The following is a 17,625-nucleotide window of genomic DNA, read 5'->3' as shown; positions in this document are numbered from 1 at the left end:
ACATATAACGGAGTTAGCATGGCAAAAACATTAAGCACCCACATGCCACCATTTGGTACAAATTAGCATGACCCTAAAAGTGATATGATTAGGTACCTGCCACCTAGCACACCAATAGTTTAGGAATAGATTTGACCCAGTATTTCCTCTTTGCTTGTATGCTGTAAGGGAGCTCAGAGGAGCATTGTGTGTGTAGGGGGGGGGGGTAGGTCAGCATTGGGGGCTCGGGCCCGCCGAAAGTATATGAAGTGACACCCCTGACTGCACAGTGCGCGGTCCATTGGGCCCTGCCGAGCGACGAGGGCAGCACGCCCGGCAGCACGCACGCACGAGCAGCACGTCCGGGCCGTGTGACATCACCAAGCTCGGGGCAGGCCAGCTGCTGGGCCTGAGGCCGGGGGTACGTTCAGGCCAGCGAGCGCCACTGGTTGAGCTTGGGGGACGTGAGCCGCCCGGGGGTACGTCCAGGCCAGCGTGCGCCACTGGTCGAGCTCGGGCTAGGTCAGCCACTGAACTTGAGGTGCCCGGGGCGCCCAGGTCAGCGTGCGCGCGTGAGCTGGTTAGGAGCTATTGAATGAGCCCGGGGCGTCCACGCAGCGTGCGACTGGTCGAGCTCGGGCTAGGTCAGCTACTGAACTTGAGGTGCCCGGGGCACGTCCAGGCAAGCGTGCGCCACTGGTCGAGCTCGGGCTAGGTCAGCTACTGAACTTGAGGCGCCCAGGGCACGTCCAGGCAAGCGTGCGAGTCTGGTTGAGCTCGGCCGAAGTTAGCCATGGGGCTGCGGTCGGTGGGTAGGTGGGATGTGACACGATGATCACCGAGCCGAGTTCGAGACGCGTTTCTGTTTCAGACACAGACACAAATCCTGCTGGTGCCAGCGGCATGGGGGTTTGTAGAACGTGAACATCTTTGCTAAGTTTGCTATGTGTATTGGAAACGATGAGTGAAGGCGGATAATGTGATCTTTTTGTCTAGGTTTATCACGATTATCCTGCTGCAATACATATGCCCCGTGGTGCCATTTGTCTTCACGCGTTGCAATATGACCTCCCCCTTTGCTTGCTCACTCCTCTGGAAGGAGAAGGCTTCCAAAAACACGTCAGGGACCTTTCCATGGTAAAGGATGCAATGCTGATGAGATTGCAAAGCCTGGATAGCGTGCAATTTAGTCCACAATACAATCCTCTTTTTGCCATCTTATATCCTCTCAACCTTTTTCATTACCATCATAAAAATAAAAAATAGCATTAAATTCAAAATAAATAAATAACCATAATCAGCATTAAAAAACCATAGGATGTATTTTTCCAGGGGCTATATATGTGATCCAGCTTTCCTCTTCTGCCACAAGAATACTTTTGAAAATAAAGCAGATGCATACATACATCGTGTGATGCTTTCTTTCTATACTCCGGCTGTGAATAAGGGTATTGAGCAGCCGTTCTTGGAGGAGAGTGATATTATTCATCCGACACACTGAGGATGCAAACACCATCATTAACGTATTGCTTTATCCCTTTGATCTTGCGCGACCCTCGAAATGTAACTAGGGTTGGTATTCCACTGCAGAAAAAGATGAACAAACTGTCGCCAGGCGGGCTCTTCTCTCTCTCAGTTCCACCACCAGATTCCAGCACCACTTCGCGGTGCGCACCGCTAAGTGGCTGCAGCACTGGAAGGGACTGACCGCTCTCATTATCAATAAAAAATTCGCACGAATTAAATATCAACCCGACTGCTTTTTAAATGTACGAATTGACGACTGTAATGACTCAAAGGTACCTTTTTCAGATGCGCTATCATTTTCGTCCGCCTGTTGGCTACCTCTTAGTCGGGGCGTCGGGGCGGGACCGACTCCGCGCGGCCTATGGAGATTCCAGCGCCTGGTGTGAGGGTTTTTGTTTCGAAATTTGCGAACGCGCATGTCTAAACTACGCAACATAATTTTTTAAACCTATCGATTCTGATTAAATAATGAGCATTCCCTGACGAACGTGACCTGACCATGTTAATACAAAATAGACCTTTTTTGAGGGGGCTGTCACCACCAGGGGACCATTTGTCAACCATTTATCCCCCTCCCCTCCACCTGTTGCCAAAGCCCTGGCTGCGCCCCTGCAGTGTACCTAAATCATACCATTTATCTGAGATGGAACGCTACGTTGCCAACTGTCTCACAACTCCAAGAGAGAGGCTCAAACCTGGAAAGGAGCTCGTTTGTTGATGCATTTTTGAGATAGGCTAAGTCATCACCACATCAGTCACCAGTCAGCTATTTGACCGATCGGACCTGCTTGTTACTTCGTGCCCCTGCGTGGTCCGTAACACACGTAGTGTGGCAGGCAGTAAATTTTGAGGTTGTTTGCACCACATCCATGGTGTATTTTCCGCCGGCACAACGCGAAGGACGTTTGCTTCTGACAGCCTTGTGTTTCAGCGCATCTGCGACAAAGTGCGCCATTTATCGCGCTACGCTTTTCGTGCCCCTGCGTGGGAGGGGGAGGCACCGCTTGCAGTTGGATGGAGTCGATGATTGTGCGCTGTGGTCAGCAGAGGTGAGTCACCACATCGCGGTCTCCTGAACCGATATGGATTTTTAAAGCGGTGTTAAAAAGAGCTAGAACGTAAGCAATTGGAATCGACATACTTGTTCCAGGCTATTTTGTCCTCTGGTAATGTTCTTCAACGCCACATGACGTTTTGGCTATGACGGAATTTGGGGTAGCACATGGCGTCTTTGCCAGTGTTGGAGTCTGAAACCTTCCGATTCATCTAACTTTTAATGGCAGTTTTTGTGTGCCACGATATTGCTGTAAAACAGGCTGAAGGCAAGTTTCCTTTAAGCCTTACATGATGCTCAAAGTCAGCTTACTTTTTAACTTAAATTCTGGTGTTTGTTCATGAGGTCATGTATGCAATTTGTCTCTCATTCTGGTTGATTGAACTAATTTCTCTGATATCTGCAGGGTAAATGGTAGGATGAAATATGGGGCTGTCCATAGAGGTGCAGCCAGAATTTGAGGCAGGAGGGGATACCATGGCTTGGTACAAGAGAGGTCATCATCATTTACAACAGGGGCCTGGGGGACTTATTTTTATGAGCTTGGCAGCATTTATGCACTGGTAATAAAGTAACAGACCCTAAAAATGCTGGTAGGTACAGTAACTACATCAATGGGCCATCAATACTGGTTTTCCCTGACATTTTACACAATTATTTAAGTTTCATATCACATTTTTACTCAGCTTTCTGTTGGTCTTGTCACCAAATTAGGGCTATTGGATGCTATATGTTGCTGCCCATGATAGTGTGTATTATGATTATTAATGAATTATTGAATATCTGAATTCTGTAAATGTGTTTCATCATTTCATTTGTGTAGGGATGATTTTTATTCAGCTTTTCAGCTTTGGTGGGCCAGAATTATTGGGCTGCTTTGCTCCTTGGTGCTGTTTTATGTCAGGTAGTGAGGAAAATTCTGTTCTACCCACCAAAACAGAACAAAATCATGCTGAAAAACATGCCCAGTTATCTAAGTTTTTACCTATGGTAGATGAGGTTTATCTCCCAGTTGCATATTAGCAGTAGGTGTACATTTGATTGCTGGATGTCTGTTAGATTAGTGTCCATTGTTGACCCTGCTCCACCCTGCAATGTTTTCCATGTGAGTGGCAACTCAGCAGTCATGACAGTCCAGTCAGTGCTAGGAATGAGCCTGTAGCAGAGCCTGTGCATGTGCATGCTGTGCTCCACTGGGTGCAATGCTCCCCTGGCACTTAAAGTGCTCAGGAATCTAAGAATCATGCATCCAAGCATTCTGGTGTCATATCAATGGATTCAAAACTGATGATCTGATAGAGAGCCAAGCTCATAAGCCTGCTTGACTGGATGGAACATTTGTTCAGTTAGAACCTTTATGATGGTTTGTGTGTGTTAGATATGCGCAAACAGCTCTGGCCTGTAAGCTATGCTGCAGTTAGTGAGAAGGACTTTGTGATGTTTATACTTGGGACACATAGTGTGTTGTGTCTCACATGTTGCCTGCATATTTGCACTTAAAGCTTTCACTCTACCATGCTTTTTGTTCTTCAGATGTGTAATGTTCTGTGGAACCTATGCTTAACAAAGCTTGCACATGACACGTATGCTTGAAACACAAACATCCAGTCATGATGTGTCAGCTTGGCTTGTGTAGACATCCTCCCAAAACTGAAAAAGCAAACCCAAAACAAAGTTTTGTTTTGACCTTGCAGGTCTAGCTTATTTTCTTTCTGTTATGTAAAAAGTTATCAAGGTTTATCATTCCAGTTATCAAGTATTTGATGTTTCAAGGTACCCTAGGGTGATGTTTGGTGTTAATGAAAATTTGAATCAAATTTGTATGTTTTCAGAAATGTGCTGCTGTTAAACATGAATTTGCTTTCCCCCACAGATATCTGGAAGTGCATAGGAAGTCATTGGCACCAGCCTCTTGTGGAGCTATACTGGGCATCGGGTGCTGAAACATCATGAAACCATCTGTGGTGGCTGATGAGATGTTCCCAGACAATGCTGCCAATCAATTTATGGATGTCTCCATGGAGGAGGTCAGTGTCTCCCAACAGTCACAATGAAATTGTTTTCATGTCCTTATTAAACAATTTGCCCTGGTTTTCAATTGTTATAAAGCATCATGTATTTATGGGTGATGGTACAAGATTATTGGACCTCTTAAGATTCTTATGCCAAGTGTTGTCATTGACATTTTTGTTTGGCAGCTTATGCAGCACATGATGCTGTGCAGTATGCAATCAGCTTATCACCACCACTACAGGTGTAGTTATGAAAGATCCAATACTCTTATCTGTTCTTAAGGTTCTGATATTTTTGTCCAGTTGTGTTCATTAACAGACACATTTTTGGGTAGGCAAGTTGTCACCTTCATTCCCATCCACAGAACATGTCTGGCATGGACCGTACTGGCATCTTGGACCTGGCTGGCAATGAGAAGATAGTACATGCGGACTTCCCCAACAGTGAGTTTAGGCAGTCAACTGTTTTTTTCCCAACAACAGGTTGATTTTGATATGAGATTGGGTGCGCAATGTGATTTTGATATTATATTAAATAAATCAGGCTGCTTTCAGAGTCTAAAAAGGGTGTTTGGATTTGCGGGAAAATTGTGGGCATACTACATTAAAGAAATGATCACCACATAATGCAAATCCAATATCCACAGTAGCACCATCCTTTTAAGCAAATTTGCATTTCCTGTGCATTTTGGAAGACTTTATGCTTTTGAAATCCCCACAGTGTTCCTGACACATGTTTCTCAGTGAAAATGAAAGTTCATTTTGGCGCTCAATTTGTCATCCTGGTATTTTGATGATTTGGCAATAAAGCCATTGATTATGTAATTCCTGAAAGGCTGGGCTACACAACAGTGTTAGCATACGAGGGGTACTTCCATGCCTGAGCTTGCGCGAGTCCTCTCGTCCGGCCGCTCGACCGCAGCCCGATGCTGGTCGCCTTCTGTCGGACCACGGCATGGAAATACGAGAGACCGCTTTCAACAGCGTGGCGGCATGCGATATGCGACGCAAAACGTCATCACGCTCGTGGGCACATTACCTGGCCAGAGCGGAGTGGCATAGAGTGTCACCATGTGTGTACCTGGCTGCTGAGATGGAGCTGGCTGAACCAAACACGAGTGCAAGGACTGCGGAATCAGACAAAGCCGATTTGACTAACCTAAAAGGGATTTTAAGGTTAGTCAAAGCGGTGCGCGGGAAAGCAGAGCTGAGCACTGGTCTGAAATAGCCACAATAGTTTCTCCGAACCGCCGGCAATCGGAGATTTCCTGATTTGTGTCACGCTGCCAGTCAGCAGAAGCAAGCGAAATATGAAGGCAGACATTAATAATCGCTCTACCTGGGATCGAAATTGATCAAAACCGTGACTGTGAAGGCCATGAAGTCGCGAGGGAGATGATGAAAACGCCGCCGACGGTGGAGTGTTCCGGCTGTACCGCGGTCCAGTAAAGACACGACAGGAAGACTAGGCCGGAAAGATGACAGAGCTCGACTCGTCACCGGCCACAGTCAGACCGAGTGTACCGCGGTCCAGTGAGGACACGAAAGGAAGACTGTAGGCCGGAAAGATGACAGAGCTCGACTCGTCACCGGCCACAGTCAGAGTTATTCGCCTGATACGGATCTGCAACAGGCTGGGAATTGGGGCGCACGTGACAAAAGTAGACAACGCGCAAACGCCCTTCTGAATCTCGCTCACGTGGGTGCGCACACCACATGTGACGAAATGACATCCGTATTCTGCCATTACAACGCCAGAAAACGGAAGTTAAATTTGCCTGTCGCGCATCTCCCCCACCCTTTCACGGTGTTGCACGACATTGAGTGCATATGTAATCTAGGAATAGTTCCATTAGTTTTTGTTTGGAATGTTGTGCGCGTATTGTTTTAACGTGCACCAGCGCCGGGCTTTAAATTTGCACCTGTCATTACGTGAGGTGGTAAGGGAGCGCTTCGTGTTTGTGTGGAGCCGGTGAAAATAAGTTGTCCATGGGTTTGTGGAATGAGTTGGGGCTGCGATAAAACGGATCCATGCTTTTTACTAGCTGGCAAGGCAAGGTATCGTCTGAATGACCTTGAACCAAGGCATTCTGACCTTGCGCGACCGGCTGCAGGCTGACTTGCGTGCCTTTGGGTGGACCGCGTGTGGAAAGTTGTGGCATATTGCGTCGTAATTTAAACGTCCTATACGGTTAATGATGTTAGAGAGCGGTAGTAAGGGCAAGTTTTACCGAGCATTACAGTCTGGCAGCCGCAGCGGAACGTGTTTTCGCCGTGGGCAAAAGGCTATTGGCATAGTTCGCCGCTAGAGGCGCTGCTGTCGCCGGCAGCAAAAAATTCGCTTATTGCAGAATGTGGAAAAATGTGGCTCTATGAATAATTTTTAGACTTAATGATTTCTATAGTAGTCACCGTAACGTTATATCGTCTTATACCGGCAGCAGTCCAGGTTAGATGCAGACCAATACACTGCGTACGGCGTATGACGAACAAGACAAATGGAAAAGTAGTCCGTTGTTAGCGCGTAGATAAGGTAACAAAAAAGCGTACGGGGTCAAACACTTTCGGCAGCCAATTCAGATAGCAATGGGTGTGATGGACGTTATGGAAAACTGACGCTCTTGTGAATAAAACGGGCGGAGAGCCACTGATACAGAACAAATGTATGCAAATTCACGACAATACGACAAAATTGGCGGGCGCTGTGTCTGGCCCAGTCAGGTTCATGGTTGATGAAAGGTGATGAAGGCAGGGATATTGGTGAATTTCAATCGTGTTGTTGGTCATCGTGCACAGATTATTGGTAAAGCGTGTCTATTTTGAATGGATATTAATCACAATAGACAGGGACACACTCACGCCGTGCTGTCGATGCCCTCTCGGATGAGGACACGCGTCTTTTAGTCGAGATCGGTTGGGTTGCGAGAATCGAGATCGAGATCAGTTGGGAGAAAGGGCAGCCTCAGGTCGCTGACCGGTCACTTACGGGGACACAAATGGATCGAACAGCTCTGAGATCCGTTTATGAGTCGTCGTTGGCACAGCCGCCCGCAACCGACACGCTCGGCACACTCGCCCGGGCCGCAGAGTTGTTCTCACACTTTCATCTTTGCCCCGAACTGCTGGGGCGGTTGGCTTGGAGGTGCTGAACTGCTGGCGGCGGTTGGCTTCGGGATGCTGCACTGCTGGGGCGGTGGCCATGGGGATGATGAGCTCTGACACCAATCCCTAAAAACGCACCCAAACTGGCTCATATATGGCGTACACCCGAAAGCTCGTCAGTCTGCTTACATCGACGCACACTTCTGCCGATACGCCTTCTTCTCCGTCAGTATTTGCGTGATATCGTGGCGTCGCCGAGGCGTCGAGTTTTGCACCCGGCTCCAACCAATGTTTTCCAGCTCTTTCGTGATATGATATAAACTTTATTTTTGTGCGTGTTCATAAGAATTGGGAGTTGACGTAGTGGCGATGTTGTGATGATGCTGGAAACACAGCCTGAGCGAAGAGTCTGCATGTAGAGGCTTAACAATGCTCGCCTCCCCTCAGACTTTGGCGACCTGTTCGACGACGACGACCTGGAATGAAGCTGTGTGAGGCTCCTCCGTCTACCAGTGACGTCACCCGGCCGCCAGCCGGACGCCGGCGCCGCGCTTCGTCACTGCTCCTCCTTGTCGCGCCGTGCTGACAATTACAGCTGACCGCGAGGCTGACTAAACCCGACTTTTAATGGGCGGCAGAGTGGAGCCTTTAGACCGGCGAAGTAGGAAGTTGAAAGATGAACCATCGGCGCGGGCCGTTGAAGTGACGTCATGCGTCAGCTGACGTTGCCTTGTGGGCCGAGTGACGTCAGACTTGCAGGCGTGGGGGCGGACACGCACACGGATCCTACCGTTTTCTAGCTTTTCTACTGGCTCTGGCTGGTCGTCAGGCCGCCGTGATCTTTCCACGATCCATTTTGTCCACGGCAGCGCTGCAGCCGCGCTACACTGACACCGAGCACGCTGGTCCGGAAGTGTCCCCCTGTGCCCGACCCACTCGAACGGAGCGGGCCAGCTTTCCACCCGGCCCTGCGTCAGCGCCGGCGGCACGAGCGCGGCAGCAATGGCGGCGCCGATCGAGGTGGTGCAGACGGCCGACTTTTACGTGCTGGTGCGCGGCAAGCACAGCCTGTGGTGGCGGCGCGGCGACGGCGCCGTCTCGGCCGGCACCGCCTGGGACCTGGCCTCGGCCGTCGAGCCCGTCTGCCTGGGCGTCTGCGAGGCGCTGGTCGGCCGCCTGCAGACGGTCGCCGGCGGTGAGCACCACCTGCTGCTGGTGCGCGAGTCGGCCGCCGTCGGCCCGCTGCCGGGCGGCGGCCAGGTGCGTCGGGTGACGCGCGTCGTGCAGCTGCCGCTGACCGCGGCGCCGCCGCCGGACGCCGCTGAGTGTCAGCTGACGCCGTGCGCGAAGCACGCGGGCACGGCCGGCGCGGCGCCGCCGGTGGCGGAGGCGCGCGCCGGCCTGGCGCGCACCTGGGGCCTCATGAAGACGGTGACGACCCGCGTCACGGCGGCGACGGTGACGGCGGCGCAGACGGCCGGCGCGCAGGTCAAGGAGCGCGTGCCCGGCCTGCGGCGGCCGCCCGCCTCCAGCCCCGTCATGGACGAGGTGCTCAAGCTGTTCAACGACGCCGACGCCTTCTACTACTGCGCCGATGGTGACCTGACGTCGTCGCTGCAGCGGCGGCTGGACGGCGCCGCGCCCGACGAGCGCTTCTGCTGGAACTGGGCCATGACGGAGCCGGTGCGCGCGCTGCCGGCCGCCGCCGCCGCCGCCTGGCTGCAGCCGCTCGTGCAGGGCTACATGCACGTGAGCGAGATCGCTGAGCCGGACGGCATGCTGCCGCCCGGCCTGCGGCTCAGCCTGCTCTCGCGCCGCAGCCGCTTCCGCGCCGGCACGCGCTACCGCCGGCGCGGCGTGGACGCCGACGGCTGCGTCGCCAACTACGTGGAGACGGAGCAGGTGCTGACGTGCGGCCGGCACCACCTCAGCTTCGTGCAGGTGCGCGGCTCGGTGCCTGTGTTCTGGGCGCAGCCCGGCTACAAGTACCGGCCGCCGCCGCGGCTCGAGCGCGACCCGGTCGAGACCCAGGCGGCGTTCCGGCGCCACGTGGACGGCGAGCGCGAGCGGTACGGCGCCGTGCACGCCGTCAGCCTGGTGGACCAGACCGGCCGCGAGGCGGTCATCGCCGACGCGTACCTCGACCACGCGCTCACCTACGACTGTCCTGAGCTGACGTTCACCGGCTTCGACTTCCACGAGCACTGCCGCGGCCTGCGCTTCGAGAACGTGGCGCTGTTGCTGGCGGCGCTGGCCGACGACGTGCAGGCGGCCGGCTTCGCGTGGGCCGACGAGCGCGGCGCGCTGTGCCGCCAGCACGCGGTCTTCCGCGTCAGCTGCATGGACTGTCTGGACCGCACCAACGTGGTGCAGACGGCGCTGGCGCGCGCCGCGCTCACCGCCCAGCTGGCCAAGCTGGGCGTGGCCACGCCGGACGGCCTGCCGGCGCCGGTGCGCGCGCCGTTCCGGCAGATGTGGGCCGACACGGGCGACGCGCTGAGCCGGCAGTACGCCGGCACGGGCGCGCTCAAGGCCGACTTCACGCGCACAGGCGAGCGGCGCTGGACGGGGCTGATGCGCGACGGCGTGAACTCGGCCAACCGCTACTACCTGAACCGGTTCCGCGACGCCGGGCGCCAGGCGGCCATCGAGGCGACGCTGGGGCGGCCGCCGCCGGCTCGTGCCGAGCCGCTCGACGAGGACTCGTCGTCGGACGCGGACGAGCCGGACGGCGCGGCGGCCGTGGAGCGCGTGCGCCAGCTGCTGCTCGACTGCCAGCGCCTGCTCGTGCCCGACTCGGCGGTCGTGCTCGGCGCCTGGGGCCTCATCGACGCCGACGCCGACGCGGCCGACGCGGCCGACGACGAGCTCGACACGATCCTTGTGCTCACCGCCGACTCGTACTACGTCGCCTGCTACGACGAGGCGGCCGACCGGGTCGTGTCGTACCAGCGCGTGCCGCTGTTGGACCTGCAGGCCGTGGAGCTGGGGCCGCTGGAGGCGTCCCGGCTGTCGCGCGCCGCCCGGCCACCCTGCCTGCGCCTCTCCTACGAGATCAGCGGCGAGGCCGGCTACTTCCACCTGCTGCGCGCCACGCCGCTGCGCTTCTTCAACAACGTCGCCGTGAGCGCCGGTTCCGCTGAGGAGCGGGTGGAGACGCTGCGCGCGCTGGCGGCCGCACTGGTCGGCGCCGCTGACGCGGCTGGTCACCAGGTGCCGCTGTCGGAGGGCCGGCTGGACCGGCGCCGCTCGCGCGCCGCGCTGGCCAGCTCGCGGCGGGGCCCGCTCCGCTGGCTGGACGAGCCGCAGGCGGGCATCCGCACGGCCGGCTCGCGCGCCGTCACCAGCGTCGCCGGCTGGCTGCCGCAGCGGCTGCGTCTGTGGGACGGCGAGCGCGGCGGTCGGCCGGCCGCGGAGGGCGCGCCGCAGTCGGTGACGCAGCGCAACTCGCCGGAGCGGACGGCGCCGGCCTCCGACGACTTCCTCATCGACAGCGCCGGCATCATCGCGCGCTCGGCCTCGCCGGCCGGCCGGCCGCCGCCGGCGGCGGGTGAGGTCGAGGCGTCGCCCGAGCAGGCCGCCGCCGCCGCTGCAGCCGCGGCGACGGAGGAGCGACCGGCCGGCGTCGTGCCCGAGATCACAGTGTCGGGCGGCGAGCGGCCGGCCGGCGGCCTGGCGCTGCTCGGCTCCGCCCTCTCGCCGCTGGCCAGCCCGGCGCGCGAGACCGTTCTGGTGGGCTTCTCGAAGCTGGCGCGCGGCGTGCAGCGGCTCGGCTCGGCCGCCGCCCAGCCGTCGGCGCCGCGCCGTCTCGAGCTCAGCGACCTGCTCCGGCAGCGGATCGCCGCCTCACGCACGCGCGTCACCCTGCTGTAGGACCTCTGGCGGCGGCCGAGGGCAGCTACAAGCGGCGTAGGAGCTCTGGCGGCGGCGTAGGGTAACCGGCGGCGGTGTAGGATATTTGGCAGCGGGGTAGGAGATCGTTCAGTGTCGTAGCTAGCGGGCAGCGCCGTAGGTGAGGCTGGTGCGGCTCCGAGAGAGGCTGACCGTCAGCAGGCTTACAACAGCTGAAGCGGGACGCAGCCGCGGGAAAGAGGTCTGCTGCATTGTCAGCGCGTGTCATGCTGTTCCAAGATGCAAACGATTCGCTCTCCCGGACCCCGTCGGAGAACTATGCGAACCTCGAGCTCTTCCATATACTCATGCAGCTGTCAGGTGTACGGCACGTAGCGCGCGCGGCACCGCACAATCTGGAACATGTCGGCACTCTGACAGCGCGCTAGTCTAGCTGACGGGCGCCGGCGTACTGTCAGTCCGCAGCCGCCGCGGGAGCGGCGGCGCGTCGCACATTGTCAGCACAGCGGGGAGGGGCGGGCTAGTCGTCCAGGGAGCATCGTCAAGTCGAACAGCCTGCGTCGGTGGGGCGACCGGAAGCCGGCGCCGCTGCAGGCGAGCAGCGCACGGCCGCGAGCGCCGTCTGACGGCGCAGCGACAAGCAGCGTGCGGCCGCCGGGCTCGGGCCAGCACTCGCAACCAAAGACGCGCGTCACTCGGCGTTAGGTCAGATCTGTGGGGGACCGGGCGCGGCGCGCGGCCGTTGACGGCGAGGCAGAGGTCGCTCCACAGTGGCGGTAGCCGGTCAGTATTAGCAAACAGATCAAACAGCACGCGGTGTTTCGTAGCGATATCCGTGCGTTATCATTCCGGAGGGGCTGCTGGACGTTGAGCGTGCCTGATTGGTTCAATACCGGCAGGCATGTGGAGCAGGGGACGTCGGCGTGCTGGCCAACCCACCGCGGCACAGTTGTCAGGGCGCAGGGGCGGCGGACGTGTGCGGGCGTTCGCCAGGCTCGCGGCCCGCTGTGGCCGCAGCCGGCCGCGTCACGCGCCGCCGGTGCCCCGGGCGGGCCGGGCTCTGGGTCTGGGCCGCCAACAGGCGGAGCTGTCCCCCCCCCCTCTCCCCCTCTCGCGCCCGCGCGCACCGTCGGCCAACCGTACTTATCACACGAGCGGCCAGGGTACTTATCACAGAGCGCCGGGTCGTGGCAGGCCGACGCCGTGCGGCTGGCTGCCACGGACCAGTCCTTCAGCGCCGTACTTAGTCGCAGGGTGGGATGTCCGGCAGGGCTCTGGCGCGCGGTGTTGTCGGCTTGGCTTGGGCCCCGCGGAGGACGCTCGTCCGTCGCGTGATGTCGGCACCGACGACACCGTCGCTGCATTATCAGGGGAGGCGCACAGACCAGGGTGATGTGGTCGGATTCAGTATGATTTCGCAACATTTGGCTTGTATTTATGCCACAGTCATATGCAACTGATCAGTTTTTCCGTGAGTTTGCAAGCATAATGTTCTTTACGCGTTTGCTTACTGCGCATAACGGCAGGACGTGTGTTAGTGTGCTTATTCATTTTATGCTACGCTGAAGTGTTTGTGCTGGCTGGTACAAGTCTATGCAGCGATGTGGTACTATGTTCGTTGAGAATACAGCTGAGCATGCGCCGTGGCGGGATGCGTCGGAGATATGGATGTTGCTCTTGTAACGTTGAATTATGGCGTTATCACGCATTTGATGGTAATCACGTTGACACCTCAAGTTTGAATGACGAATTTTAAGTTGTATTTATCTTTTATTTAGCTCGCTTAAAACATTACCTCTCCGTGCATAGTACTACTGGACACGAGTAATTTGTTCGTGCCTTTATGGCTGGAGGCAACGGCTGTAGCTTAGTGGCCATCCTCGTGTAGCGCACATTAGTGCGACGGCGCTGTGCTCGATGCGGCCCAGCTTCGAGCATCGCCCCGCCAGGCGAGCTCGGGTCGATGACACCGTTCTGTCGGCGACGGTCGGCGTTCTCCGTGAGTTCTCACAGGGCGCGCCTGCGGTGGCGGCGCGGCGAGGAGTCGTGACTGGTCTACTCCACATGCGTCGGGCACGGGTCTGCCACCGGCGCCTGGCGGCCGGGTTTCGGGTTGGTTCGGTGGCCCGGTTCGGGGACGCCGAGGGCGTGAGCCGCGCCCCGAACAATGCGGTACGCGCCACCTCCGCTGCGCTGCCAGCGTCGTAATGCTTTCGTAACGCCACGCCGTCGGGGGAAAACACTCGCACGACCGAGATGTTTGCTGCTCGTTAGTTCGTTCCCGATTTATTTCGCGCGCCCAGAATCAGGCGCCGTGCCGGCAGCCGCCAGCGGCGTGATGTAAGGAGAGGTCGTGATTGGCCTGCCGAACGCTGGTCCCGGAGGTCCCCAGCGCCGCGATCGGTGCGCTGAGCCGGACTCTGGCGATGAGCCGCCATCGACCGGGCCGCCGCCGACCGAGCGACGTCGGTAGGGACATCTGTCGAGGGTATGTGTGACCCGAGCTTCAGCGCCTGTCGCTCTGCCCGCCTCGTACTCGCTGCTGTGCCACGGGCACCATTGCCGCGGGCGACGGCAGACGGATGTCAGCCGCGTTAGCATGAAATGATCGCTGCGTCTGCTGAATGGCGGAGTGGGGCGAACCTGTGAACAATTTGCGTTGGTGGCTGCGCGGCGTATCGTGTAAGCTGCTCCGTCCACGACCACATCCACGGCACGACGCAAAGGACCTCAACTCGGATGACCACATCGACCGCTGCGACCGTGGCGGAACCCATCAGCGCTGACTCACTCGGCCGCTGGACTCAGCCGAGGCCGTCCGGTGAACTCGGCCAGCCCGCCCTCGGTGCTGTGGGACAGGGAGACGGCGTGCGCTTTCCAGACAGCCTCAGCGTGACGACAGGGAAGAAGCCTCGGCGGTGCCCCGTGACGCCAGCTGGCGGTGGTAGGGATCGGACGTTCCAGTCCGATCCAGATCACCGTAGGAGTCGCGGCTGCTGGTCACTGCCGTCGCTTACCGCGCCTGTGGTCCGGTTCAGTCATGTATTGCCGGCAAGTCTCGCCTGTCTGTTGCATCGGTCACGTATCACGGTCGTATGTCATTATCACGGTCATCCGTCATGTATCACGACTCTATGCATATAAATGTCCTCTGTAATAAATATGGCCCAAACGCGCATGGCCGGGCAACACTCGCACGAAAACAGTTAACAAGTAACGATATCCCTGCCACAAACATGCAATGCGTCCACTCAGCACAAATTCAACAGATGTGTTGGTAATGCATCGCTCCCAAGCGTCAACGTGGCTGAAATGTCCGCCACAATAGTCTGAGGCAGGGGCGGATAGGCCGTTGCGGTTCCAGGGAGGGCGTGCCACCGTGCCGCGCTGGGTCGGGGCCACACGCGCGGCACACCCGTGATGGATGCGTTTGCCCACGTTGGACCGTGGTGACGGCCGAGCAGTCTTCCAAGTCTTCCACCCAGGTGTCTCCCGTGGTGATGGCACGCCACCTATTGCATCCTCGGCAACGGGGCCTGGCCTAGCCGCAGGCCGCCGGCGCGGTCGCCAGCACACCCCGCGTCAGCTCGCTGGAGGGTTCAGCCTCGGACGTCGGTGTGTGGTCCGGGGCCTGTCCTGGGCAGCCTGTGCGGCGCGAGAACGCGGTACGATTCACGGCCCAGTGACTTCAACACGTAACAGTGTCGCTGGGGGAGACGCTGACGGCGTCATCGACGAACGACCGCATTAGCTACACATAACAAATAATGCTCTGTAATCTAGACGGTGGTACGCATCTGAGACTTGCGCACGGCGGGCCACGGTGCGCTGCTGTCGGCGCACCCTGAAGAGGACAACCGACCGTGCGCACTGTTCCCACGCCGCGCCGGGAACAGTGACGCCTGGCCCTGCAGACGCTGAGCTAAGCACTGGCTGCGTCATCGCCCGGCTTCAGCGGAGCGACGGTTCGCCGCGCTGTCGAGGCTCCCTTCATGTCACATCACGTCACGTCACGGCCGCTCCCCGTCACGTCCGGGCCGCTCGCCCGCCGGCCAGCGCCAGCCGGCCAGCTTTCACGGCACGGCGCCCGGGCACGCGGCGCCGCCGGCTGGACAGCGGCCGGCGCCGGCGGCGCCGCTCGGCCCGAGGTCACCACCGGGGTCACCACCACCCGGGGTCGTCACCAATCGGCCCGGGGTCACGGGAGCGGTAGCACAGACACAGATGCGCGTGCGCTCCGAGTCCGCACTGAGACCACACGGCGTGGACGCCGAGTCCGGACGGCTCCCATACGGAGTCCACACAATATTAACACCGAGCTCACATCAGGCTCGCTCGACGTGGAGACGGGGCCGTTCGTTTCGACCGCCTGGGCGCGGCGGTGCCCTCGGCCACGGCCGGCTACGAGGGCTGCTGCTGCGGCGCCGCCGAAGTTGCCGTTGGCTCAGGACCTGCCGGCCAGCTGCTGCTGCAGCCAGACTCGCAGGAACTCGGCGTTCTCGACGCCCACCACGTCGCGCAGCCAGCCGAGGTCGGCAGCGTCCGGCCGGCGCGCGCGCACCACCGTCGTGCCGTGGTTGATGAGGTATGTGACGAGCTTCATGCCCGAGCCGATCACCTGGCCCAGGTAGTAGGGCCGGTTGAAGCCGGCGCCCGCCTTGTTGAGCGGCCGACGATTGGGCCTCAGCGGCCGCCGCCGGCCGCCTCCCAGCAGCCCGCTGAACGAGCCGAACAGGCCGCCGAGGCCGGGCCGGGCGGGCGGGCCGACCGGCGCGCCGAACACGTCCGACTTCTCGATGGCCGGCGCCACGGCGCTGATCATGTTCATGATGAGCGGCGTGGCGCGGCTGAAGACGGGCACCACGCCCTGCAGCAGGCCCATGACGTTGCCCTCCTGGATGTAGGTGACGGCGTCGCCCAGCGCGGCCAGCATCGACGGCCCGTCGCTCTTGACCAGCTGCGTCACGCCGCCCAGCAGCTGGCCGAGGTTGATCTGCGGCGCGGCAGGTGGCGGTGCCGGCGTCTGGTCCACGTTGTAGTAGTATGGGTAGGGCGGCCGCGTCGGCCGCGCCACGTCCACCTTGTCCACGAAGTACGTGCTGGCCGCGCCCGGCCGCGACGTGGTCGTGCGCGGCGTGGTGTAGAAGGGCCAGGCGAGCGGCGCCGCGGGCGTGGCGAACGTCGCCGCCGTCGTCGGCACCGGCGCCGGCGGTGGCGCGCGCGTCGTCGGCAGGTCGGCGAACTGGTCGTTCGTCAGGCCGCCGATCCCGTTGTTGGCGCCGCCGAACATCTGGCTGAAGATCTGGAAGCCGGCGTCAAACTGTTCCACCTCAGAGTCGGCGGTGGTGGTGCGCTGCGTTGATGCCGTCGTGCTCTGCGTGGCCGCCGTCGGCCGCGGCGTCGTCGACTTGGGCCGCTGCGTGGCAAACGGGTTGCCGTCGCGGATGACGAAGCGGTCGAAGATGCGCGTCGGCCGCGCCGTGGTGGTGGTGGCGCGCGTGAGCAGCGCCGCCAGCGCCGCCGGCCCGCCACCGCCACCACCGCTGCCGCCGCTGCCACCGCCGCCGCCGCCGGCGCCGCCGCCCGCCGGCCGAGACAGCAGAGCCCCCAGCAGCGAGCTGACGTCCGGCTGACCAGCAGCCGGCCGCTGCAGGAGCTGCTCCAGCAGACCCCGGCTCGGCCAGCTGGCGCCGCCGTCGGCCGGCGCGCGCAGCGCCGACGGCAGCTGGGCGTCGTCGCCATGCGCCGCCAGCGACGCCGCCACCTCGGCCAGCGCCGTCTCGTAGTCGCCGTAGTGGTACTCGCGGTTCGAGTCCGATCCGGTGGCCGGGTCTGACTCGGATGCAGAGTCGGAGTCGGGGTCTGAGAGCGCAGCGAGCTCGTGGTAGACGGCGTGCACCGTCTCAGGTGCAGCGTTGTCGTCGGCCGAGGTCGGCGACCAAGGCTGCTTCTGCTCCGCCTCCGGCCGCCACGGCAGTACGCTCGCCTCCCGCCCCTGACATCTAACGGCCGGCAGCAGAATCTGTAGCGCTGCCATCGCCACCAGTCGTTTCGGCAGCCTAGAAAGAAGAAAGGGCACCCGTAAGTAAGCGCGTTGTT

General features: G+C 59.2%; 1 protein-coding gene and 1 long non-coding RNA gene across 2 annotated transcripts; both read left to right on the top strand.

The window, feature by feature from the left end:
- Positions 1 to 2,459: 2,459 nt before the first annotated feature.
- On the top strand, positions 2,460 to 8,290 carry LOC119113770 (uncharacterized). The gene is made up of 4 exons (XR_005095959.1): positions 2,460 to 2,555; positions 4,434 to 4,587; positions 4,938 to 5,016; positions 8,122 to 8,290. It is a non-coding gene; the product is annotated as an uncharacterized LOC119113770 (long non-coding RNA).
- A 386-nt stretch (positions 8,291 to 8,676) lies between these two features.
- LOC119113443 (phosphatidylinositide phosphatase SAC2) lies at positions 8,677 to 11,612 on the top strand. Its single transcript, XM_037237756.1, has 4 exons — positions 8,677 to 8,747; positions 9,207 to 10,887; positions 11,104 to 11,224; positions 11,548 to 11,612. The coding sequence occupies exons 1-4, from the start codon at positions 8,677 to 8,679 to the stop codon at positions 11,610 to 11,612; spliced, it is 1,938 nt and encodes a 645-aa protein (XP_037093651.1).
- The last annotated feature ends 6,013 nt before the right edge of the window (positions 11,613 to 17,625 follow it).

Source organism: Pollicipes pollicipes, unplaced genomic scaffold (assembly GCF_011947565.3).
Source record: "Pollicipes pollicipes isolate AB1234 unplaced genomic scaffold, Ppol_2.1 Scaffold_7262;HRSCAF=8765_pilon_pilon_pilon, whole genome shotgun sequence".
NCBI classification, from domain to species: Eukaryota; Metazoa; Arthropoda; class Thecostraca; order Pollicipedomorpha; family Pollicipedidae; genus Pollicipes; species Pollicipes pollicipes.
This window is presented reverse-complemented; position numbering and strand designations above follow the sequence as displayed.